Consider the following 26914-nt stretch of genomic DNA (forward strand, 5'->3'; position numbering starts at 1 on the left):
GGCTTCAGAGGGGCCGGAGGCTCCGGATTGGGGACCGTCGCCGGAGGCTCCGGACTGGGGACCGTTGCTGCAGGCTCTGGACAGGGGACCGTTGCTGCAGGCTCTGGACAGGGGACCGTCGCTGCAGGCTCCGTGCCATGGATTGTCGCTGCAGGCTCCGTACCATGGATGGTCACTACAGGCTCCGGGCCATGGATCATCCGTGAGGCTTCGTGCCATAAATTATCACTACAGGCTCCGGGCCATGGATCATCACTGGAGGCTTCGTGCCATGGATTATCACTGGAGGCTCCGGGCCATGGATTATCACTGGAGGCTTCGTGCCATGGATCATCACTACAGGCTCCGGGCCATGGATCATCACTGGAGGCTTCGTGCCATGGATCATCACTGGAGGCTTCGGACCATAGATCATCACTGGGGGCTTCGTACGTGGAGCCAGAACAAGTCTCACCGGACTGAGGAGACGTACTGGAAGTCTGGTACGTGGAGCTGCCACAACGCGTCCTGGCTGGATACCCACTTTAGCTCGGTGAGTGTGGAGAGCTGGCACAGGACTCACTGGGCTAAGAAGGCGCACTGGAGGCCTAGTGCGTATAGCCGGCGCAGGATATACTGGGCCGTGGAGGCGCATTGGAGGTCTGTAGCGTAGAGCTGGCACCACGCGTCCTGGCTGAATACCCTCTGTAGCACGACACGTGCGGGGAGCTGGCACAGGCCGCACTGGGTTGTGCTGGCAAACTGGGGATACCGTGCGTAGAGCTGTCGCAGGACATCCTGGGCCGAAGAGACGCACCGGAGACGAGGAGCGCTGAGCCGGCACAATCCGTCCTGGCTGAGTACCCACTCTAGCACGGCAACTACGGGGAGCTTGCACAGAGCGCACCGGGCTGTGGATGCGCACTGAAGGCACGGTGCGCAGAACCGGAAAACGTGACACTTGAACCTTGACCAACTCCTCATTGTATTTACAGGGAGATGGTTCTCGTTCACGCCTTAGTTCTGTTCGTTCCGCTCGCTCCGCTCGCCAACCCGTGTTCCCCCCCCCAATTTTTTTTTGAGACTGCCTCTCTTGCTTCCGTCCTTGCCGTGACTCCTGGTATCGCCGCTGTTCCTCCCTCGCTGCTTCCGCCTGTTTCCACGGCAGGCTCTCATGCCCTGCCATTACCTCCTCCCATGTCCATGATGTCCTCCACTCCGGGGCACGCTGCTTGGTCCGTTGGTGGTGGGATCTTCTGTTACGGCTCTCGCTGGTAGAATGACCAGACCAAGGTGCAGCGTGGTAGGCATACATTTTCTTTATTAATGTTCCACCAAAAATAATAAACAATACAACGAAGTAAAGCTTCGTAGTGCAAAACATGCAACAAACAAAGACAAGATCCCACAAAACCCAAACGGAAACTAACAACTTATATCTGATTCCCAATCGGAGACAACGATAGACAGCTGCCTCCGATTGGGAATCAAACACACCAACATAGAACCAGAAAACCTAGAATGCCCACCCTAATCACACCCTGAACTAACCAAATAGAGAAATAAAAACCTCTCTAAGGTCAGTGCGTGACAACGAGCTCCATCTGCATTCGTGATGCACACTGCAAGTAATCATCCTTGTCGCCATTGTAGTGTCTTAGCTCTTATTACTTATTTATATAATAAGAAAGACTCTGAATACAAGAAATTGAACTGGAGCTCCACATTTACTAAAACGAGTTAGTACCAGAATAACATAGAACAACACTGCGCATGACTAAGGGTGCTCCATTCTTAAAGGGGACATCAGTAATTAACAGAACATAACAGTAGGGATGGTATTGAGCGGTGCCTGGTTTCCTCACGCTTGGCATTCAGGCCAAAGAGTTCAATCTTGGTTTCATCAAATCAAATGTTATTAGTCACATGCGCCGAATACAACAGGTGTAGACCTTACAGTGCTTACTTATGATCCCCTAACCAACAATGCAGTTAAAGAAAATACAGATAAGATTAAGAGATAAAAGTAAGTAATTAGAGAGCAGCAGTGAAATAACAACAGCGAGACTATATACGGGGAGTACCGATACAGAGTCAATGTGTGGGGGCACCGGTTATTTGAGTTAGTATGTACATGTAGGTAGTGACCAGAGAATCTTGTTTCTAATGGTCTGAGAGTCCTTTAGGTGCCTTTTGGCAACTCCAAGTGGGCTGTCATGTGCCTTTTACTGAGAAGTGGCTTCCGTCTGGCCACTCTACCATAAAGGCCTGATTGGTGGAGTGTTGCAGAGATGGTTGTCCTTCTGGAAGGTTCTCCCATCTCCACAGACAAACTCTGGATCTCTGTCAGAGTGACCATCTGGTTCTTTGACATCTCCCTGATCAAGGCCCTTCTCCCTCGATTGCTCAGTTTGGCTGGGCTGCCAGCTCTAGGCAGAGTTGTGGTGGTTCCAAACTTCTTCCATTTAAGAATGATGGAGGCCACTGTATTCTTGGGGACCTTCAATGCTGCAGAAATGTTTTGGTACTTTTCCCCAGATCTGTGCCTTTCTGTATTTGAGCTCTACGGACAATTCCTTCAACATCATGGCTTGGTTTTCGCTCTGACATATTTATGTAAATAAGGTATTTCTGTTTTTATAAATTTGCAAACATTGCTAAAAACCTGTTTTCACTTTGTGTGTAGATTGATGAGGAAAACATTTTTACTTAATCCAATTTAGAATAAGACTGTAATGTAACAATGTAGAAAAACTCGCTATCTTTTTAGATGGCGAACCCCACATGCTCTTTATTTGAAGTGCTAGTTGTGTGAAGTTGTTTATGGTAATCATATCATAGATACAGGAATAGAAACATAAATTAAATATGGTCTTACTTATCAACTGGGATGTCGATAGCAAGACATTTAGTGCTGCTGTTATGTGTATTACTGTGGGTGAGGAAAATTGTATGTTCTGTATTCAGCCCAAAATGTAATTTTGTTTGCTAGCTATCTATTTGCTGCCTTTTCCGGATCTGCTGTCATTTCTCATTCTGACTGGTACATAATGAGCAGGATAAATATTCAAATATAACATAAGTTAATCATGTTTTCATGTTTCTGGCTTTTAGAGTCTTTCTGTGTATGTACATTGTGTGAAGCAGTCTGTAGGGCTACAGTGGATGTTAAAGCCCCCATGCAGTCTTTTTAATTGTATTTTTTAAATCATCACTGTATGCCCAATTCAGTAAATCACTCTGTGTGTTTATTTCATGAAAATAATATATTTGTAATCATTTAATTCCCTGTGCCTCCTTTTCATTGGTATACTCAGTGTGTGTATACTGTATATATACACTACATTACAAAATGTATGTGGACACCTGCTCTTCGAACATCTCATTCCAAAATCATGGGCATGAATAGAGTTGGTCCCCCCCCTTTGCTGCTATAATAGCCTCCACTCATCCCAAAGGTGTTCAATGGGGTTGAGGTCTGGGCTTTGTGCGGTCCAGTCTAGTTCTTACACACCGATCTTGACAAACAATTTCTGTATGGACCTCGCTTTGTGCACACGGTAATTTTCATGCTGAAACAGGAAAGAGAATTCCCCAAACTGTTGCCACAAAGTTGGAAGCAAATAATCGTCTAGAATGTCATTGTATGCTGTTGCGTTGAGATTTACCTTCACTGGAACTAGGTAGCCTAGCCCAAACCATGAAAAACAGCCCGAGACCATTATTCCTCCTCCACCAAACTTTACAGTTGGCACTATGCATTGGGGCATGTAGTGTTTTCCTGGCATCTGCCAAACCCAGATTTGTCCGTCAGACTGCCAGATGGTGAAGTGATTCATCACTCCAGAGAACACGTTTCCACTGCTCCAGAGTCCAATGGCGGCGAGCTTTACACCACTCCAGCTGATGCTTGGCATTGCATATGGTGACCTTAGGCTTGTGTGCGGCTGCTCGGCCATATAAACCCATTTTATGAAGTTCCCGACAAACAGTTATTGTGCTGAAGTTGCTTCCAGAGGCATTTTGGAACTCGGTAGTGATGCTGAAATGTGTCTTCCGCATGTAACCTTCAACACTCGGCGGTCCCGTTCTGTGAGCTTGTGTGGCCTATCACTTCGCTGCTGAGCCTTTGTTGCTCCTAGACATTTCCACTTCACAATAACAGCACAGCTTTAGCAGGGCAGAAATTTGACAAATTGACTTGTTGGAAAGGTGGCATCCTATGATGGTGCCACGTTTAAAGTCACAGAGCTCTTTAGTAAGGCCATTCTACTACCAATGTTTGTCTAGAGATTTCATGGCGATTTCATGGCTGTGTGCTCGATTTTATACACCTGTCAGCAATGGGTTTGACTGGAATAACCGAACACTCATTTGAAAGGATGTCCACATACAGTGCATTTGGGAAGTATTCAGACCCCTTCCCTTTTTCCACATTTTGTTACGTTACAGCCTTATTCTAAAATAGATACAATATTTTTTTTCCCTCATCAATCTACACACAATACCACATAATGACACAGCGAAAAGTTTTTATTTTTGCAAATGTATATAATAAAACAAGCATAAATACCTTTACATAAGTATTCAGACCCTTTGCTATGAGACTTGAAATTGGCGAAGAAACTCCCCAAATAAAGGTGTGCCAAGCTTGTAGCATCATACCCAAGAAGACTCGAGGCTATAATCGCTGCCAAGGTGCTTCAACAAAGTACTGAGTAAAGGGTCTGAATACTTATGTAAATGTAATATTTCCGTTTTTATATTTTTTATTACGTTTGCCAAAAAATTCTGAAAACAGGTTTTTGCTTTGTCATTATGGGGTATTGCATCTGGATTACTAAGGGAGGGAAAACGATTTAATCCATTTTAGAATAAGGCTGTAACGTAACAAAATGTGGAAAAAGTCAAGGGGTCTAAGTACTTTCCGAATGCACTGTATACTATGCTTTTCTGGAATTGGGGAATAATACACCTTTATTTATTTACAATTCTGTTATTTACAGTGGAGGCATGAGCCTGACCAGCAGTTCCCCAGAGAATGCCAGACAAGAGTGAGTTTTGATTGGGTTTTGGTGAGTGATTGAGAGGCTGGGGAGAGTTTGGTCGGTGAGATAAACATTAGAACGGCTAGGGCTTGATTGGAAGTCCTCAGTACTCTGACTGTCACACTGTTTCAGTTTGCCTTATGTACACTGTTTTGTTGTGTAGATGTTCTGTACCTGGCTTTGAAATCATATGTAACAGTTTAGCTTCCGTCCCTCTCTTCGCCCCTACCTGGGCTCGAACCAGGGACCCTCTGCACACATCAACAACAGTCACCCACGAAGCATCGTTACACATCGCTCCACAAAAACCGCGGCCCTTGCAGAGCAAGGGCAACAACTGCTTCAAGGTCTCAGAGCAAGTGACGTCACCGATTGAAACGCTATTAGCGCGCACCACCGCTAACTAGCTAGCCATTTCACATCGGTTACACATACAAAGAAACAATAACCACAGGGCTTAGGGCTAATGCCGGTCATGTGATTCAAGGTGCTTTAGCTGAAGATGCATGGTACACAGAAGGCTCATATCTTTGTAATTTATTTCTATTTGTATTTGGTCTTCACTTTGGAACTACAGTTTGCAAAGATGTTATGGGGACATTATGGGGATGTTATGGTGTCATTCAGGTGTCGTGCACGAAGGGATGATATTTATAAGAAGTTGTCAACATACCCTCACATAAGTGTGTACAGTTCTTTAACTTCATCTGTCATATTTTCTTTGCAGAAGCCTGAAGGCTGGAGCCACCTGCTCCTCGACTCCAGTCTCTTGTTAAATCAAATCAAATTTCATTTGTCACATGCTTCGTAAACAACAGGTGTAGACTAACAATGAAATGCTTACTTACGAGCCCTTCTCAACAATGCAGAGATTTTGTTGTTGAAATAGTAAACAAAAATAATAATTATTATAATAACAGCACAAGGAATAAATACACAATGAGTAACCTTAACTTGGCAATATACACCGGGTGGGTACCAGTACTGAGTCGATGTGCACGGTAATTGAGGTAGATATGTACATATACTGTAGGTAGGGATAAATTCACTAGGCAACGGGATAGATAATAAACAGTAACAGCAGCATACAGTACGTGATAAATCAAAAGAGATTAGTGCAAAGAGGGTCAACGCAGATATTCTAGGTAGCTATTGGTTAACTATTTAACTAACTATTTAGCAGTCTTATAGCTTGGGGGTAGATGCTTTTCAGGGTCCTGTTGGTTCCAGACTTGGTACATCGGTACCGCTTGCCGTGCGGTAGTAGAGAGAACAGTCTATGACTTGGGTGGCTGGAGTAATTTCTGGCCAAGGGTGGTCCATTTAAAAATAATTCCTTCCTCCCTTCCTCCCTCGACCCTTGCCCTGCAGGTGTATACTCGTCAGACGTCATGATGCGTCATCAAAGTGTCCACTTAATTTGAGGGCTGAGGGGATAGTCTTTTAAGTGTTTGGACCGCAATCACTGACCAGGGCCAGCTCAGGGCTGACACTGTCATCTTGATTTCAATATGTACAGATACAGGATCTTAATTTGATCACTCTTTGGTTGCTGAGAATTTTTCTGCACCACAGGAATAGCAGATGAGCTTCATGATTGACATAAATTCACTGAACGCCCACTCTAACACACGGTTATATTAACAGTATTTCACTTTTCATGTAGCCTGCTTTTGGCCAACTAAAAGCCTAAGCACTGATCAAGCAACATTATGGTCTCTAAAAGTTCAAATCCTGTTGTAGGATTTTCATTTGATCTATATTGTCACACAACATTTTAACATTTAGCCCATACTGTTGCTTGATTGGTGGTTAGGCTATTAGCTGGCCAAAAGTTGGCTACATGAAAAGTGCAATACTGTTTCATTTGCTCCTTTGCTTTTTTTTAGCACTATAATAAATCAAGTAGTTGTGTTGAAGCCTAATGGCTACGCTCAATAATCCACTGTTTGTGTGCTCCCATCCTATTCATTGGTACAACTTGAATTTTAAGTGGGTTTTAATTAGAAAAAAAGGTCAAATCCTCCAAAATGTAAATGATGACACTGGCCTACATTAAAGAGCATATTTGCAATCTGTTGGACCACATCGTTTTTAGAGGACAGGTTTCCCTCGTGGTCATCAAATTCAACACCCTTCCATCTTTTGATTTCAGTCTCATCAGCAAAGTCAGTCACATTTCCTTTCTCTCCTTCCCAAGGTCCTCTCACTAGGTGCAGATGTCCTACCAGAGTACAAGCTCCAGACCCCTCGCATCCATAAATGGACCATCCTGCACTACAGCCCCTTCAAGGCGGTGTGGGACTGGGTCATCCTGCTCCTGGTCATCTACACTGCCATCTTCACCCCCTACTCTGCGGCCTTTCTACTTAGTGACCAGGAGGGGGCGGCCATGCAGACCTGTGGTTACTCCTGCTCTCCGCTCAACGTGGTGGACCTCATCGTGGACATCATGTTCATTGTTGATATCATCATCAACTTCAGGACGACGTACGTCAACAACAATGACGAGGTGGTCAGCCAGTCACAGCGGATCGCTGTGCACTACTTCAAAGGCTGGTTCCTTATAGACATGGTGGCGGCTATCCCCTTTGACCTGCTCATATACCGCTCAGGAGAAGAGGTGAGGAGATCAGGGTGGAATGGTCTTATTGTACCTATCCAAATGCTGCAGTGAGCGCCTGTTATAAGAATCGGTGCAAATATTTATTTATTCTTTCTTAAGTAAGCTGACACAGTGATAATAATAAAACAAGTTTGGTTTTATGGCTAGGTGTTCTGCATGTGTGAATGATCTTTGTTTGACCTCTTTCTGACTTATACCATTTTAGACAACAACCCTGATTGGTCTGTTGAAGACTGCTCGGCTGCTGCGATTGGTGCGCGTAGCTCGGAAGCTGGACCGATACTCTGAATACGGAGCGGCCGTCCTATTCCTCCTCATGTGTACCTTTGCCCTCATAGCTCATTGGCTGGCCTGTATTTGGTACGCCATTGGTAATGTGGAGCGTGCAGGAGCAGCCCGGATTGGCTGGCTGGACTCTCTGGGTGACCAGCTCGGAAAACCCTACAATCAGACTATACCAGGGTCAGGTCCCTCCATAAGGGACAAGTATGTGACAGCGCTCTACTTTACCTTCAGTAGCCTGACCAGCGTGGGCTTTGGAAACATCTCACCCAACACCAACTCTGAGAAGATCTTCTCTATCTGCGTCATGCTCATCGGCTGTAAGTCACAATTATTAACCCTCAATACACAAATAAGTCTTACTTAATATACACGCTATGCCTCTATTAACCCATGATTTGAAATTTGACAACACATGAATGGACAATGTGTAATTATGGATTATGTTTGTGGGATGTGTTCAACCTATTGGACAGCCACATCTCGTGCCCACTGCCCAAGGCAATTCTCCCCCAGGAATGTTCATTTTACTGTATCGTATCTAATAATATAAAAAGCTGTACATTTTGATCAAATCAAATGCTATTTGTCACATGCGCCAAATACATCAGGTGTAGTAGACCTTACAGTGAAATGCTTACTTACAAGCCATAACCAACAATGCAGTCAAAAAATACAATTTAAATTAAAACCTTTAAAAAAAAAGAAGAAGAAATAAAGTAGCAAATAATTCAAGAGCAGTAGTAAAATAACAATTGCGAAGCTATACACAGCTATATATACAGGTATAGAGTCAATGTGCGGGGGCACCAGTTACTTGAGGTAATTGAGGTAATACAGTATGTACATGTAGGTAGAGTTATTAAAGTGACTATGCATAGATAATAACAGAGTAGCAGCAGTGTGAAATGAGGGGGTCGGGGGAAATGCAAATAGTCTGGGTAGCCATTTGATTAGATGTTCAGGAGTCTTATGGTTGGCGGTAGAAGCTGTTTAGAAGCCTCCTGGACATAGTCTTGGCGTTCCGGTACCGCTTGTCATGCGGTAGCAAAGAGAACAGTCTATGACTAGGGTGGCTGGAGTAGTCTTTGACAATTTTTAGGGCCTTCCTCTGACACCGCCTGGTATAGAGGTCCTGGATGGCAGGAAGCTTTGCCCCAGTGATGTACTGGGCCGTACGCACTACCCTCTATAGGTCTTTGCGGTCGGAGGCCGAGCAGTTGCCATACTAGGCAGTGATGCAACCAGTCAGGATGCCCTCGATGGTGCAGCTGTAGAACGTTTTGAGGATCTGAGGACCCATGCCAAATCTTTTCAGTCGCCTGAGGGGGAATAGGTTTTGTGTGCCCTCTTCACGACTGTCTTGATGTGCTTGGACCATGTTAGTTGTTGGTGATGTGGACGCCAAGGAACTTGAAGCTCTCAACCTGCTCCACTACAGCCCCATACATGCACAAAATCATCATGTTTTCCTAGGATTGTAATGTTATGTTTCTTTTTTGGAAATATGCCAAAACCTCTATCTCTGTTCTCTCTGTCTATCAACAGCTCTGATGTATGCTAGCATATTTGGTAATGTGTCAGCCATCATCCAGCGGCTCTACTCCGGCACAGCTCGCTACCACACCCAGATGCTGCGGGTTCGAGAATTCATCCGGTTCCACCAGATCCCCAACCCACTGAGGCAGCGGCTGGAAGAGTACTTCCAACATGCCTGGTCCTACACTAATGGCATTGATATGAATGCTGTGAGTCACTCTCTCTCTCTCTCTCTCTCTCTCTCTCTCTCTCTCTCTCTCTCTCTCTCTCTCTCTCTCTCTCACTCTCACTCTCACTCTCACTCTCACACACACACACACACACACACACACACACACACACACACACACACACACACACACACACACACACACACACACAGCTACTTGTTCTGGTCATTTAAGTGTGGCGAAATGGACACAAAGTAGTACTTGTAAAAAGGCAACACGCAGTGGTCGACACAAAAGACAAACCAACTGATGTCTGTCCACTCCTCTATGTTGTCCAGGTGCTGAAGGGCTTCCCAGAGTGCTTGCAGGCTGATATCTGCCTGCACCTCAACCGCACCCTGCTGCAGAACTGTAAGGCCTTCAAGGGCTCCACTAAGGGCTGCCTGCGGGCCCTGGCCATGAGGTTTAAGACCACCCATGCCCCGCCAGGCGACACCCTGGTTCACGCCGGTGACATCATCTCAGCTCTTTACTTCATCTCCCGTGGCTCCATAGAGATCCTGAGAGGGGATGTGGTAGTGGCCATCCTGGGTAGGATATCATCTATACTGCATTTCCATATGGCACAATAAAAATGGACTTGATTTGAATTGACTTGACTTGGTAATATCAGCCCTATCCTAAAGCAGTGGCTTTTAACCTTCTGGCTTTTAACCTGTATATTGTTGCAGAGGCTTTCAACCCAGTCTCTCTCATCTCCTCCACTCCTTGATATGCCTCATAACCCTCCACAATGTTTAGCGTAACATCCTCATCTAGTGGTTACTATGGGTTAGTCACAAAAATATGAGCGATCACATCCATTTGAAACCTTGTAAATCACTACAAATGAATACAGAAAAAGTGAATTACATATGAATTAATAACACGTTGTCTCTGAATATCCAAAATATCTGAAGCATATCATATATCTATTTTGATCATGTTTTAAATAGATATGGTATAATCTAATGTAGATACATCCAGTAAACAATCTCTCTTTTCTTTCCTGCAGGTAAGAATGACATCTTCGGAGAGCCCATTAACATGTATGCCCGTCCAGGGAAGTCCAATGCCGACGTGAGGGCTCTGACCTACTGTGACCTCCATAAGATCCACAGAGAGGACATGCTGGAGGTGCTGGACATGTATCCCGAGTTCTCTGACTACTTCTGGGGGAACCTGGAGATCACCTTCAACCTCCGGGATGTGAGTGGGCTTTTTGTTAAAGAATTTTGTCACTAATTCCTTGCCAGAAAGTGAGATTCAGAGGAATATGCTGTCTCTTATCTTTACATTTGATTGTTGGAATTCAAAAGTTTTGACAAAAAATCCCTCTATTTCTTCTCACTGTTTTTCAGACTGCCACGGTTGCTGGCTCAATGAGCAGTAAGGACTCTGACCATGGTGGAGTCAACCATCGCATTCCCAGACAAAACCTGTCTCTCAGCTTGGACAGAGGTGTGGTACCCTGTTAGTCAAGTACTCTGACTAGCACGCAGCTAGATTAGATTGTTATGTGTAATTCAGTTTGATTTGAGTAAACCCATTCAATTTGCATTAACCTGTCTAGGACTGGGGTGCCGCTAGCGGGGGTGCCCCCCCCACCCCCACTGAAAAGGCAGAGCCGCGAAATTCAAAAAAAATATTTTTTTAAAATATTTAACTTTCACACATTAAAGTCCAATACAGCTAATGAAAGACACAGATCTTGTGAATCCAGCCAACATGTCCGATTTTTAAAATGTTTTACAGGGAAGACACAATATGTAAAGATGTAAATCTATTAGCTAAACACATTAGCATAATCCACCATCTTTTCTTTGTCCACCAACACCAGTAGCTATCACCAATTCAGCTAAACTAAGATATTGATAGCCACTAACCAAGAAAAAAACTCATCAGATGACAGTCTGATAACATATTTATGGTATAGGATAGGTTTTGTTAGAAAAATGTGCATATTTCAGGTAGATGTCATAGTTTACAATTGCACCCACCGTCACAAATGGACTAGAATAATTACAATGAGCAACGTGTTTACCTAACTACTAATCATCAAACATTTTGTAAAAATACACAGCATACACTAATCGAAAGACACAGATCCTGTGAATACAGACAATATTTCAGATTTTCTATGTGTCTTACAGCAAAAACACAATAAATCGTTATATTAGCATACCACATATGCAAACGTTACCAGAGCATTGATTCTAGCCAAAGAGAGCGATAACGTAAACATCGCCAAAATATATTAATTTTTTCACTAACCTTCTCAGAATTCTTCCGATGACACTCCTGTAACATCATATTACACAATCCATATACAGTTTGTTCGAAAATGTGCATATTTAGCCACCAAAGTCATGGTTAGACAATGACAAAAGTAGCTCAGCTGGTCAGACAATGTCGTGCACCATATTAGACAGTGATCTAGTCTTATACATAAATACTCATAAACTTGACTAAAAAATACAGGGTGGACAGCGATTGATAGACAATTTAATTCTTAATACAATCGCGGAATTACATTTTTTAAATTATCCTTACTTTTCAATACAGTTTGCGCCAAGCGAAGCTACGTCAAACAAGATGGCGTCCTAAGCCATTAACATTTTTCGACAGAAACACGATTTATCATAATAAATTGTTCCTACTTTGAGCTGTTCTTCCATCAGAATCTTGGTCAAAGAATCCTTTATTGGGTCTAATCGTCTTTTGGTCGAAAGCTGTCCTCTTGCCATGTGGAAATGCCAACTGCGTTCGGCATGAACTGGAAACCTGCCCGGCTCTTCGAAAAGTCTCAGAAATAAATGTCCCAAAATCGCACTAAACGGGTATAAATTGCTATAAAACGGTTTAAATTAACTACCTTATGATGTTTTTAACTCCTATAACGAGTAGAAACATGACCGGAGAAATATTACTCCCTACACTAATGCTTGGAACAAGTGCGGGTCGGTGTCCTCCGCGCGCCTGACGCAGCTGGAAAAGAGTTCCTACCTACAGGTTTTTTTGATTTATAGTTTCTGTGATTGGGCAATCGACACCATTCAAATCGTCATCACGTAAAGGCATCCAGGGGAAGACGTAAGCTGTGTCTGTATGCTCATAGCTATAACAGTGGCCTTCAAACTGACTCCAGATCAGGGGCCAAAATGTGTGAAATCTGACTCCATGTCAGGGAAATTGCTGTAGAATGAGTTCTGTTCCACTCAGAGACAAAATTCCAACGCCTATAGAAACTATAGACTGTTTTCTATCCAATAATAGTAATAATATGCATATTGTACGATCAAGAATTTAGTAGGAAGCCGTTTAAAAAATTACACGATTTACATAAATAGTGACAACAGCACCCCCTAGCCTCAACAGGTTAATCACACTTGCTTCAATTTAGACTGTTCTAAGTCTGTTCTATCCACACTAAGTATACAAACAATAAGAACACCTGCTCTTTCCATGACATAGACTGACCAGGTGAATCCAGGTGAAATCTATGATCCCTTATTTATGTCACTTGTTAAATCCACTTCAATCAATATAGATGAACGGGAGGAGACAGGTTAAAGAAGGATTTTTAAGCCTTGAGACAATTTAGACATAGATTGTGTATGTGTGTGATTCAGAGGGTAAATGGGCAAGACAAAATATTTAAGTGCCCTTGAACAGGGTATGGTAGTAGATGCCAGGTGCACCGGTTTGTGTCAAGAATTGCAATGCTGCTGGGTTTTTCACCCTCAACAGTTTCTTGTGTGTATCAAGAATGGAGTCAACATGGGCCAGCGTTCTTGTGGAACGCTTTCGACACCTTGTAGAGTCCATGCCCCGACGAATTGAGGCTGTTCTGAGGGCAAAAGGGGGTGAAACTCAATATTAGGAAGGTGTTCCTATTGTTTGGTATACTCAGTGTTTAAGTGCATCCCAAGGTGCACACTATTCCCTGTGCACTACCCTATAGGCCCTAGTCAGAAGTAGTGCACTAAATGGGGAATAGGATACCATTTGGGACAAACTTTCTGCGTTCTCTGCCTTGCCTCACAGATGCAGGGGAGACCAATCTATCCCAGAGACCTGTCCGCAGTGCCAGAGGCCAGAGCTCCAGAGACGAGGGAGATGGGCAGAACACAGAGTTTGAGGGGCTGAGGAACTCAGTTTATTCTTCTTCCCACTCCAGCGGAGATGAGGAGTCAGTGTTAACCAGCCCTGTACATCCAACTTCATTAATGCGGACGCCCTATAGTGAAACCACCATCCTCAACATCAGCAGTGCTTCAGAAGATGAGATGAACCAGAAAACTGGCAACACCTGCAACGCTCTCTCAGGTAGACAATCCATTCATGAGCACCACTTTTATACAAAACTTTTGCCTTTGTGTTAGATCCCATTGATGCACCAATATAATAGCCACACATGCTGCTATTCATGTCAGTACAGTATACTGTATGCATCTGATGTAGATATTGTATGAGCTGGACTAGCTGTCAGTCTAACTTCCACTTTCTATCAGGGGCTATCTCAGGTGTCTCCAACATCTTCAGTTTCTGGGGGGAGAGCCGCGAGCAGCAGCACTATCAGGATGTACCCTGCCACAGCCTGCCCTCCCCTCCCCTTCATCCTCCCACTCACAACGTTGCCCTGAGCAGCAACAACCGACGGCAGGGGAGCGAGCTAGAGAACAGGCTGGACCTGCTGCAGAGACAGCTCTACAGGTCTGCTAATTCCATATTTAGTGCACTACTTTTGACCAGGGCCCAGGGTATAGGGTGCCATTGGGATGCAGTCAATGACATCCCAAACCTTTGCTGTTGGGAGACTGTCTCCCTTTAACTGAGCGATAATAAGATGACACAAATACTTTTTACAATAACCTTTTACTATAGTGTCATTGGGTACTGTAAGGATGGAAGGCTTGAGGTTTAAATGTGGTTGTAGCTGTGGTTGTAGATTCTGACTACTCTACTGGGATCCCTCAGATTGGAGTCACGGATGTCAACAGACATCGGGGCCATCATGCAGCTGCTTCAGAGACAGATGGTGCTGGTGCCCCCGGCCTACAGCACAGTGTCCTCCTACCCTGAACCGTCTGTCACCCCCACCCTCACCCCCAAGCCTGCAGAAAGGCTGGTGCAGCCTGCCTCACCACTGGACACAGAGATCCTAGCCTCCTTCTCACAGGTACTGTATACCACAATTTGCAACTGAGCACACTGATGTGGGACATTCAAAGCATTTTGGTTGATGAAAGACACATCTTCCAAGTGATTGTTTTTAGATTGAACCTGGTTATCAATTTAGTGCAGTTGATTTACTGACAATACTGACATTCTTTGTCGGTATTAAGGTCACGAAGTGCAGTTGCGGTTGTGTCATCAGTGTGATAGCAGCACATTGGTTTGAGAGCATTTGTTTTTGTGCAAAAACATTGGGTTTAAGACACCATTAACAATAGGATGTTGGGTGGAAATCCGCTAAGCCCACCAGGTGGTCTGGTCTAACCCACTGTGGATGTAGGTCATCAGCTGGTTGGGACTATCATCACTAGTCTGGATCCATAGCAAACAACTGATCAGTCTGTCTTATCTAGCCTACTGTATATCAACCATTTCTCCCACTTTTATGTTTCTATGTTCACTCTGAGAGGGTATTCTGTAGTTGTGTACTGTAGATCATCTTATGATTCTTCTCACCTCTCACTCTTGTTCTTTACCTCAGTTCTTGGTCGACACAGACTTTGACGACAGCCCTTCCAAGTCCTGTGAGTCTCTGCACAGCATGGAGCCAACCCCAGTCCTGGAGACACTCCCCCAGACTCAGCATCTTCGCATTAGCATCCAGCCAGAGCATCAACCCCTGGGCTTGTCCAGCCATCCAGATACTGTGCCCTTAAGCCTGGTCAAACATGGGAACTTCTCAGAGTCAGTGCCGGGGTCAGGGCCAGGATTGGCCCAGTCAGAGCCCTCATATGGCCGGCGGCGGCGGCTCTCCCTGCCTGGGAAACACACAGCTCTGGACCTGGAGAGCCCCTGGACAACTGCACACAGATACAGCTCTGACCCTGGGAGTTAGGGGCCATCCATGGCACTGTATGTGTAACACTAACAGTCTCCCTGTTTATGGACATGGAGTCAGAAGAGTATGTAGTCAAACAGAAACATATCCAAACTGCTTCCCTCTCTGCTCCTGAAATGCAATATCCTGGGCTTCGGATAAGAAGAGTTTTTGGTCATTATGGTCCTCAAAGCATATCTTTTCACAAATGTATACTACCATTTGCAGTATTGTATATGGAAACCTATTTGTTGTTGTTAGTCAATATCTGTCTCTATATGTCCTTGTTGTCTCCATGTAGGGGTCAGCTGGAGTGTTAGCCGGGCTAACATTACTTTCTGTTTTGTCTTGTGTAGTTGTGATGGGAGAGATGGGAGAGATGTTGCTAAGTTTCACTGGTCTACTGATGAAGCTGTACCGGCTGTCCGTCTCAATGGCTAAAAGCCATGAATTCTGGGATCCATGTCAAGTCCTTGAATTACTGAACTATATTAGCACGCAATATGCAAACTGTACAATTTTTCTGTTCTCTTATCATGGTGTTAATGATGTGGTTTCTTCTCTCCTTTGTCCTTGAGTTAGCCTAAATGTTAAATGAGATGGCGGGGGCGCTGAATGATGACACAATTTCCAATCCCAGGCCAGCAGAGGATTACAGAATGATGATATAATCTACTGAATGAAGTATCTATCAGAACACATTAATATTCCATGATGCAGGCTGGCCAACTGGGACCATTCACCTCCCTTCTCTCTCTGACTCCAGAAGACAGACTACTCAGTTACTGTAAAAAGCAAAGACAAGTGTAATGCCACTGCTAAAATGCCACTGTTTACACATTTAAGGGCAGGACCTGCATGTGTTACAACCTAAACTAAAATATTCTGTCTCTTGTTTTATGAAAGATTTAGATTGAATGATTTATTGAAAATGCATTTGTATATATTTAAAGAATCTATTGTTATGGTTTATTGATTCATTGTCAGTCTAAGTAGTACCCTTACTTATCCTATTGTTATAGGTGTGTTACTGTCCAGTTCTGGGAAATAGATTACTGCAAGGAAAGTAGCTTGTGATGTAGGGATATAATGTAAATATCAGATACAGTTATTGCTGGTTGCAGATTTTGGCCAGGGTACAGTATTTATTGAATCAATTGAATAGAGTTACCGTGTAGTTTGATTTAACTTTGATAATGAAAATTTTAATGCTACTCTTGAATAAAAAGATTAACAAGAAATGCATTGTTTTGTGTATGGGTCATACCTTTGTCGTGTCTTTGGCTATGCCGGATGAAGTTTTATGACATGCTATTCTATAAAATACTTTCTCCGTAATTAATATTACCTGATTGAGCTAATCATGTAAATGTAATTAACTAGAGAGGACGGGCACCACAAAATAATATTTATAGAGCTGTTATCTTCCGAATAAACTCATAAAGACCTAGTAATATTTTACATCAATAGCAGTCAATATTAATCGTCACCTTATTTCAGTCTCATCTGAAAGTTGTAAATTCTTGGTTATCTTCACGAACCCTGGCTAACAAGTTGAATCATCAATACAAAATTGGGTTTAATTATTTATTTACTAAATACCTAACTAAATCACACATAATTACATATACACAGAATAAATCATACCTTGATTAGAAATTACGTCATAAAGGAAAACGTCCCTAGCGGGCGGAACAGATATGACAGCTTGTTACACAAAAGAAAAGGGCTGGGTTTGAGTGAAAGAGCGGGAAGACTGAGGAAAAAGGGCGAAGCTGTGCTATCGTAAATAAAATATCTTATACATTCTAAATTACCGCCCATTTGGAAAAGGAAAATGCAATAAATATTTACTCTGAGCTGTGCTTCGGTGGGCTGGTGGTAGATGGAAGGCCGTGTTGCCCAGCCGGGTCCTTTGTCCTTTGAAGAATGTCTCTGCTGCTGCTGCTGAGTGGTAGACTGGATACTCTGTCTGTCCTAATTTACGTTTGCAGCTGCTGTTGCTAACAACATCTAGGAGGTATCACTTCTATAGTGAATAAGAGTTCAAAGTTCATACCATTCGCAACCAAAGCTCATGCTGAGGTTGGCTTCGTTCTGTAGTTATTATCTGAACCATTCTGACATAGGACCGTCGTCCTCACATCCTCGGGAACAGGAGGTTAAATTTTTGTCAATGGCTTATATAGTGGAGGGAGAGGGGTGTGTCTGAAAAGTTTATAACCCATGTCTCTTCACAGGGGCGGGCCACTGGTTGAGCAGAGCCCTAAACTTATGAAAACCCAAATCTCTAATTTGGAAGCTAAAATTACATTTAATCTCTTCACAAATAATTTCATATTCAAACATTTGAATTAAACAACAATTCCATGTGAATCCGATACCTCTGACGTTTAGACTTTCCACAGTAGAGTTTATGTCATTCTATCATTGATGAGAATGTGTCAGAGGGCAACCGAACTGACATAATATACCTTAAGTACCACCGCATATGTTCACTTGGTCGGATTACCAGAATATAGTTAATTTCCCCCAAACTTCTGATGTTCCCAGAATCTCTATGTTAACCAAAGGGGCTTTCTAATGTCACATCAGTAGAGTAGGGAGAGGAAAGGGGGGGGGGGGGGTATTTATGACTGTCATAAACCTACCCCCAGGCCAACGTCATGACACCTTAAAGCTATTCAAACAAATGACCAATTGAACAGGCCAATGCATGTGTCTTATCACATGTTTATTCATATGTGTTTTACTAAACATCAACAATATGACTTTCAGTGGAAAGATATTTAATACGAATTCATGACTATGTGTATACGCTTCAGACAAAAGCCCTACACTGATCTGGAAATAAGGCCTATGCAAATCTACAGTAACTCAAAAAACGGCCGGTCACTATCATGTCCCGAGATACCCTTTTGAAATTACAGAGGTCATATATATATACAGTGCATTTGGAAAGATTCAGACCCCTTGACTTTTTCCACATTTTGTTATGTTTCAGCCTTATTCTAAAATGGATTAAAAAAAAAATCCTGATCAATCTACACACAATACCCCATAATGACAAAGTGAAAACAGGTTTTTATAAATTTTTGCAAATGTATTAAAAATAAAACAGAAATACCTTATTTACATCAGTATTCAGACCTCTTTGAGGTGAAAGGAATTGTCCATAGAACTCCGAGACAGGATTGTGTCGAGGCACAAATCTGCGGCGCATTGAAGGTCACCAAGAACACAGTGGCCTTCATCATTCTTAAAATGACCATAAACCATGACCTTAAACCAACCATTCCAGTGTTTTTTTTTTGGTTTCTATTTGACTTGCTGTGTTGTACTCACTTCGCCTCCATGGCCTTTTATATTTTTATTTATTTATACATATATTTGTTTGCCTTCACCTCCCTTAACTCACCTCACTTGCTCACATTGTATATAGACTTATTTTTTATTTTTTTTCACTGTATTATTGACTATATGTTTGTTTTACTCCATGTGTAACTATGTGTTGTTGTATGTGTCGAACTGCTTTGCTTTATCTTGGCCAGGTCGCAATTGTAAATGAGAACGTGTTCTCAATTTGCCTACCTGGTTAAATAAAGGTTAAATAAATAAATAAATAAAAATTCTTAAAATTATGAAGTTTGGAACCATGAAGACTCTTCCTAGAGCTGGCTACCTGGCCGAACTGAGCAATCGGGGGAGAATGGCCTTGGTCAGGGAGGTGACCAAGAACCTGATGGTCACTCTGATAGAGCTCCAGAGTTCCTCTGTGGAGATGGAAGAACCTTCCAGAAGGACAACCATCTCTGCAGCACTCCACCAATCAGGCCTTTATGGTAGAGTGGCCAGACAGAAGCCACTCCTCAGTAAAAGGCACATGACAACCAGCTTGGAGTTTTCCAAAATGCATCTAAAGGACTCTCAGACCATGAGAAACAAATTCTCTGGTCTGATGAAACCAAGATTGAACTCTTGGACCTGAATGTCAAGCGTCATGTCTGGAGGAAACCTTGCACCATCCCTATGGTGAAGCAGGGTGCTGGCAGCATCATGCTGTGGGGATGTTTTTCAGCAGCAGGGACTGGGAGACTTGTTAGTGTTGAGGGAAAGATGAACGGAGCAAAGTACAGAGAGATCCTTGATGAAAACCTGCTCCAGAGCGTTTAGGACATCAGACTGGGGCGAAGGTTCACCTTCCAACAGAACAACGATCCTAAGCACACAGTCAAGACAACGCAGGAGTGGCTTCGGGACAAGTCTCTGAATGTCCTTGAGTGGCCCAGCCAGAGCCTAGACCCGATCTAGCACCTCTGGAGAGACCTGAAAATAGCTGTGCAGTGACGCTCCCCATCCAACCTGACAAAGCTTGAGAGGATCTGCAGAAAAGAATGGGAGAAACTCCCCAAATACAGGTGTGTCAAGATTGTAGCATCCTACCCAAGAAGACTTGAGGCTGTAATTGCTGCCAAAGGTGCTTCAACAAAGTACTGAGTAATGGTTCTGATCACCTATGTAAATGTGATATTTAAGTTTTTTATTTTTAATACATTTGTGAAAAATGCTAAAAACCTGGTTTTGCTTTGTCATAATGCGGTATTGTGTGTAGATTGATGAGGGGAAAAAACTATTTCATCAATTTTAGAATAAGGCTGTAATGTAACAAGTCAAGAAGTCTGAATACTTTCTGAATGCACTGTAGACGTGTTTGATACCGTTCTGTTCATTCTGTTCAGCCATTACAGTGATCCTTTTCTCCAATATCTCTAGTCACCAGCCTCCTCTGATGAAGCGATTTAAAGACATAGCAATATTACAGTGCATTCAGAGAGTCTTTCATGCTCAAGTGTCTCCACTCTACAATGAGTTCTTCTATTTAAGAATGATGGAGGCCACTGTGTTTTTGGGAACCTTCCATGCTGCAGAAATATTTTGGTACCCTTCCCCAGATCTGTGCCTCGACACAATCCTGTCTCTGAGCTCTACAGACAATTCCTTCGACCTCATGGCTTGGTTTTTGCTCTGACATGCATTGTCAACTGTGGGACCTTATACAGACACGTGTGTGCCTTTCCACATCATGTCTAACCAATTGAATTTACCGCAGGTGGACTTCAATCAGGTAACTGATGCAAGCAGTAGAATCAGATTTAAAAAGCAGGTAAAAAAATGCCTTCTGGAACAACGGGGACTGTGAAGAGACACACACAAAGGTACAGACACATGCATGCGCACACATTGTGATATTGTTGTATGGTGGTATTGAACATTTTGTGTTGTGGATATGTGGTGGTGTAGTGATGTTATATGATGTACTGTTTTATCTTTAGCTCATTCAGTGCAAACATAGTTCACTGTTTTATATTTAGTTGTATATGTAATGTGGGTGCTTTGGTGTGTTTGGACCCCAGCAGCAGCTAATGGGGTCCCTAATAAATACAAATAAAGACAAATACAATCAAGTTGTAGAAACAGCTCAAGGATGATTAATGAAAACAGGATGCAACTGAGCCCACTTTCGACTCATATTGCGATATAATGTATGGTAGATATATTACATATATAAGGTATTTAAAAAAAGATATATATATACATTTGCTAAAATTTCTAACAACCTGTTTTCACTTTTTCATTATATGGTATTGTGTGTAGATTGCTGAGGAATATTTTTGATTTAATACATTTTACAATAAGGCTGTGACGTAACAAACTGTGGAAAAAGTCAAGGGGTCTGAATACTTTCTGAAGGCACTGTATATCATGCATAGTCCATGATGGATGGACAAGACCAAAGTCAGAGGGGAACAGGTGTAGGCATATATATAAGCAGCAACAGCATAACTATAGATGAAAGGCACTTTAGATTTGGCTGGTCCAACAATGGCCAGGGATTATCTGCCAGGGATTATATTCCAAATCAAATGAGACCTGTAACCTCTTAATCTTATAGGAAGCACTGCAATACAGCACAGCAAGTGAATCTGTTTGGATGGCAGCAGTGGGATGGGATCGGGGGTCTCTTCTTGGGTCATGGTCTTAAATGTTTTAAAGCCTGGCTGGTCTGACTTTGTTTACCTCATTAACAGAGAGAGACAGGTTTTTATTAGTGTCACTGAGGTCAGGGCAACATGCCCAACGATAAAGCAACACAGCCGCAGACCATTAATCCGGGAGAGTAGGCTAAAGTTACACATGAGCCTGTGACACTAATTAGATTTCATAATAACGGGCTGAGAGAGACAGGCTATGTTTCCATTGTGATGACGAACAGAGAGACTACGGAATGTAGGCTATCCTTGCATATATTTGAGTGAGACTGGCGGCAAAATGCGCAACTTCCATTGAGAGCTGCCTCCATATTGCCATTCAGTAGGTTACGTATCGTGCCCATACAGTGTAAACATAACTGTTATCTACTGTTAACGATGATTGGTCAAATTTCGTCACTTGCGTCGAGGGATGGAGACGATTGTTCATTCTGCACAATCACAACAGCTGTCCATCAACAGATGTGGGCGGAATCTCTGCAGGACAGGTGCGCGGCGCCGAATCCTGAGCGTGGATGCAATCATGTGCACCGCTGACGATCTCTGCGTCAAACATAGAGAATCAAACGAAAAACACGGCAGCATTTCTCGACTATGATAGGCTGAGCGGGGCGAAGGAGGTGGGCTGTTTTTCCTGCGGTCAGTGAGTGAAGCGCACTGTATGACAAGGTGGAACAGACTTCAACCAGCGACATCCACGACAACCATTGAGAACTGATCAAAAAGAGACAGCATAGGGTGAGTAAAATTATGAATAATGACAATTGACGGGAATACTACAGGTCTGGTGATTGTCTGGGTTGCAATATTTGTGTGTTTTGCTAGATTGTTCCATGCCCCAGAGATCTAGTAATTATTGATGAATGGTTACACGTTTATTACGTAGCAAGAAGCATACAATATGCACAATATGCACAGTTTCAGTCTGGTTGACTGACGCTAATGCGCCCTATTCATTGTTTATACAATATCACATGATGTATCAAATTAATGTTTACCTGTCCACAGTGGGCGTGTTTGATTCACTCCCACCACGACAAATGCAGAACATTCTCTTTGTTGTGGTGCCGCAGTTGAGTTAAGGCCAAAGGATGCTGACTGTAGACAGGTGTCCACCGCATCGCATATAGGTCCACGCCAACAGAGCTGACATTGATCGTCGTTACATAAATGTGATATTATGCAGCTTCGACATTATAATTCGTTAAGATAACAACGATAGAGGCTTAAAGAGTGCACTGCCAGAAGGCTCATCCCTGCGGGAAACGACGAATACCACACAATGCCCCTTCTCCATGCTGTATCTGTGCTGTGGATTAGGACGCATTGTTCTCCGTCAATGTGTATTGTGTAGTGCCCCTCTCTCTCGACTGCAGCCGTACCATGCATGTAGGTAGGCCTATTGTGTGTTGTGCAATCATGGTTCTGTATGCATGTGAACGATGCCCTCTGTAACGTCCTGCAGTCGTCTTAGACCATGCTCTTTGCCTTGTTTAGATTTGTATTCTCAGGTGTATTGCTCCTTGTCACACAACAACGATTATGTAGTCAGACAGACAGACAGACAGACAGACAGACAGACAGACAGACAGACAGACAGACAGACAGACAGACAGACAGACAGACAGACAGACAGACTATAGATAAATGGACCGGGCAGACAGACAACAGACATAAGGACAAATGACTGTATATGGCACAGACAGACAAGTAGACAGGCATGCTTGGATTAGTAGAGATGGCCTAATGCATGCCATGAAATGTATCTCAGTCCTCTGGAATGATGGGATTAAAGTGCAATCCTCAACAGATTATGGGAGACAGAGCTAGATGGACTGGGACAGCACAGCACAGCAGCGTGTCTGTCCATAAAGATTCACAAAGCAAAGCAGAGGCCGATCCCAAAGACTTGCCGGACAGTCATACCATACAGATTGCCATGGTACTATGAGTAGAGAAGTGTGGTACAGCAAAAAGCACTCCAGTGATGTATTGAAGGTTGCTTTGCTTTGTACGAAATAACAATATAGAACCTAACTTTCAGTATCAAATGTCTGCATGGGTCCAGTGATCTAACAGCCTCTGCAGGAGTAGGAGATTCCATGATCTCATTGTAGAGTAGAGATACCTGAACATGAAAGACAAAATCTCTAAGGCTGTGTTTAAACAGGCAGCCCAATTCTGATGTTTTTCACTGATTTTGACCAATCGCATCAGATCTTTTCACATCAGATATTTTTCAGAGCTGATCTGATTGGTCAAAATACCAATTAGTGAAAAACATCAGAATTGGGCTGCCTGTGTAACCACAGCCTTAGAGATGTTGGCTTTCATGTTCATGTATCTCTACTCTACAATGACATCGTGGACTCTCCTACTCCTGCAGAGGCTGTTAGATCACTGGACCCATGCAGACATTTGAGACCATTCTGTTCCAGATTCCAAACTGTCATTGTAGAGTAGAGATATTTGAGCATGAAAGACGAAGTCTCTAAGGCTGTGTAAACACACAGACCTGTTTATTATCATTATTATTTAATGATGCTGTCAGTCACAGAAGAGCAGTGAAATATTAAAGTTGTCATTCAGACTGTTTGAAGTGAAGAAAGCCATAACAGTTTGCTGGATTTTATTAGTAATTCTATATATTAATATCTATTCCTGTTCCATCTAGTCCATCATTCCATTGCTCCTCCTCAGTCACCAAAGGATATTCAAAGTGTGAAATGAAAACAGGCTATTTTCCGTAAAAACTATCCCCCATTATGAGAGCAAAGTGAGGTAAATCCAAAGCGACAACATATGTTTGTTGAAGGGGGAAGCTCAGTATGCCTTGGTGTGCGGGTTCCTCGTCCGCTGCGTGGTCCCTCGTCCGCTGCGTGGCCTTGGTGTCAGGTCAAGGTCTGCTGGTCTGTGGTGATGTCTAGCTTTCCTGTCATAAACCATCTTCATCATCTCCACCATGAGATGCTGTCCACTGACTGTGATCTATGAGGACACCAGCCCTCCTCTTTTTTTTCACAGTGGCCTTGGCTTCCCATCAACAGAGAACTTAACAATAGAGACAATGTGAAGGTGCTGTATGAGGAGGGCAAGGAGCCAGGGCCTTTGAGAAGAATCCAAGGGAGTAGAAAAAGGGAGAGTGAATGATGTCATCCCCATTAGATGCCACTATGGCTCCGTTTGAAAATGGATTCTTTGGAGAAATATTTCCTAGATGACTAATGTCAAGGAGCCGTGTAGTTAGGTGGTTTCTACACTTGTTACTCATTGCTAGTGTCACAGTAAATAATAGAGGAGTTATATCATTGCTATATATTCTGAGATACCTTCTTGTTCATGCTGAGTGTTATGAATCCGACATGATTCTCTAAGAGATTGTACATTTGTAATTTGAAAGCTAGACTTTGTTAAGGAAGGATACGTGTGTGTGTTTCCAAGAGGAGCAAAAATATGAGTTTAAATGAGAGAGTAGAACTGATTACAATGAGTGGAGGACCAGCAGGTCAGTAACTCCAGGGTCAGGAGCCATTGTAATGGACTGGACTGTGTCAGGTGCACATCCCATCTTCAGCTCAACATACTTAAACAGGAATTTACGATTCCTGGCAGTTTACATAGCAACACAAATGCCAGAATCCCTGAAAGTTCAACTAAGAGCAAAGAGTCAAAAGCCACAAGTGATACCACTTGTATCACTGTCTTCTGTGTTCGAACAGAGAACCTGTATTTCCATGCAGCCTTTATAGTTTACACACACACACACACACACACACACACACACACACACACACACACACACACACACACACACACACACACACACACACACACACACACACACACACACACACACACACACACACACACACACACACACACACCAATCACAGCTAGTCTTCAAGTCAGTTGATTTAGGTGAGTGTCCACACTGGGGGTAAATACAGATCTCACCACTGTGCTCTGACTAAGGCCTGACTGAATGACTGAGTGACTGACTGGTTGACTGTTTTCAGGAACTGTGTGTGTCTCCCCTGAGAGGATGAGACAGGACGACAAAGCATTATGTCAGCAGTAACCAGAGATGGTGCCCATCATGCATGAGAGAGATATAAAAACGCTGACTCATGACAAACACTAGGAGACCTGGCAACACATTAACACATTAAGGGACATCTGAGACCAGTACACCCTCGTGTTAAAGAAAAGATTGATCACTGTAACCATAACACACTACTATTTATTCCCTGACATTACAGTAAATTCCTGTTGGGTCGGGGAACCAGCCCCCTCACTTAATGTATTAACACCACATTATAAAGAGTAACTGCTTTACATAAATCACACGAATGAAATCAAGATAAAGACTTTAAAAGGAAAAGGTCATTTCTGATTTGAGATCCAGAGTGGTGCCAACTTCGCATCAAACATTTCTTTAACACAGACCAAGACCATGGAATAGATCTGATCCTGCTGAATAAAATGATAATTACTTAATGGAATAGATCTGATCCTGCTGAATAAAATGATAATTACTTCATGCACGCCACAGCCTATCTTTAGAAATAGCTCAAATGTTGCCACCTGATAATCTGATATACGATCAAATAAATAGATTGTCTCAGCATTGGGCTCCTGAGTGGCACAGCGGTCTAAGGCACTGCATCTCAGTGCTATTTTTTATTTATTTTTTACATTTAATTAAACCTTTATTTAACTAGACAAGTCAGTTAAAAACAAATTCTTATTTATAATGGCAGCCTACCCTGGCCAAACCCAGACGACGCTGGGCCAATTGTGCGCAGCCCTATGGGACTCCCAATCACGGCCGGTTGTGATACAGCCTGGATTTGAACTAAGGTGTCTGTAGTGACGCCTCTAGCACTGGGCTCCCGAGTGGTGCAGCGGTCTAAGGCACTGCATCTCAGAGCAAGAGGCGTCACTACAGTACCTAGTTTGAATACAGGCTGTATCACCCATAGGACTGCTCACAATTGTCCCAGTGTCGTCCGGTTCAGGGTTTGGCTGATGTAGGCCGTCATTGTAAATATGAATTTGTTCTTAACTGACTTGCCTAGTTAAATAAAGGTTAAGTAAAAAAGTTATTATAATAATTGTCACATGTT

At 43.1% G+C, this 26914-nt stretch overlaps 2 protein-coding genes across 7 annotated transcripts in view; both read left to right on the forward strand.

Annotated features, from left to right (window-relative positions):
* LOC129824091 (potassium voltage-gated channel subfamily H member 2-like) overlaps positions 1 to 16946 on the forward strand; it is a 39458-nt gene extending 22512 nt beyond the window's left edge. Inside the window, exons 2-11 of the mRNA XM_055883411.1 lie at positions 7228 to 7650; positions 7859 to 8255; positions 9484 to 9683; positions 9983 to 10235; positions 10699 to 10892; positions 11045 to 11144; positions 13731 to 14012; positions 14198 to 14399; positions 14664 to 14865; positions 15403 to 16946. Coding sequence (XP_055739386.1) covers positions 7228 to 7650; positions 7859 to 8255; positions 9484 to 9683; positions 9983 to 10235; positions 10699 to 10892; positions 11045 to 11144; positions 13731 to 14012; positions 14198 to 14399; positions 14664 to 14865; positions 15403 to 15756 — 2607 coding nt within the window. The 3' untranslated portion in view covers positions 15757 to 16946. The remainder of the gene's footprint in view (positions 1 to 7227; positions 7651 to 7858; positions 8256 to 9483; positions 9684 to 9982; positions 10236 to 10698; positions 10893 to 11044; positions 11145 to 13730; positions 14013 to 14197; positions 14400 to 14663; positions 14866 to 15402) is intronic.
* Positions 16947 to 22272: 5326 nt separating this feature from the next.
* Positions 22273 to 26914, forward strand: part of LOC129824094 (microtubule-associated protein 4-like) — a 54091-nt gene continuing 49449 nt past the window's right edge. For 2 of the 6 annotated variants that reach the window (XM_055883417.1, XM_055883418.1), the window contains exon 1: positions 22273 to 22526. The gene's annotated coding sequence lies outside the window, so the exon portion shown is untranslated. The remainder of the gene's footprint in view (positions 22527 to 26914) is intronic. The other 4 variants (XM_055883414.1, XM_055883415.1, XM_055883416.1 and 1 more) reach the window with 3 other exon arrangements.

The sequence above is a fragment of the Salvelinus fontinalis genome, chromosome 26, assembly GCF_029448725.1.
Source record: "Salvelinus fontinalis isolate EN_2023a chromosome 26, ASM2944872v1, whole genome shotgun sequence".
Classification (NCBI taxonomy): domain Eukaryota; kingdom Metazoa; phylum Chordata; class Actinopteri; order Salmoniformes; family Salmonidae; genus Salvelinus; species Salvelinus fontinalis.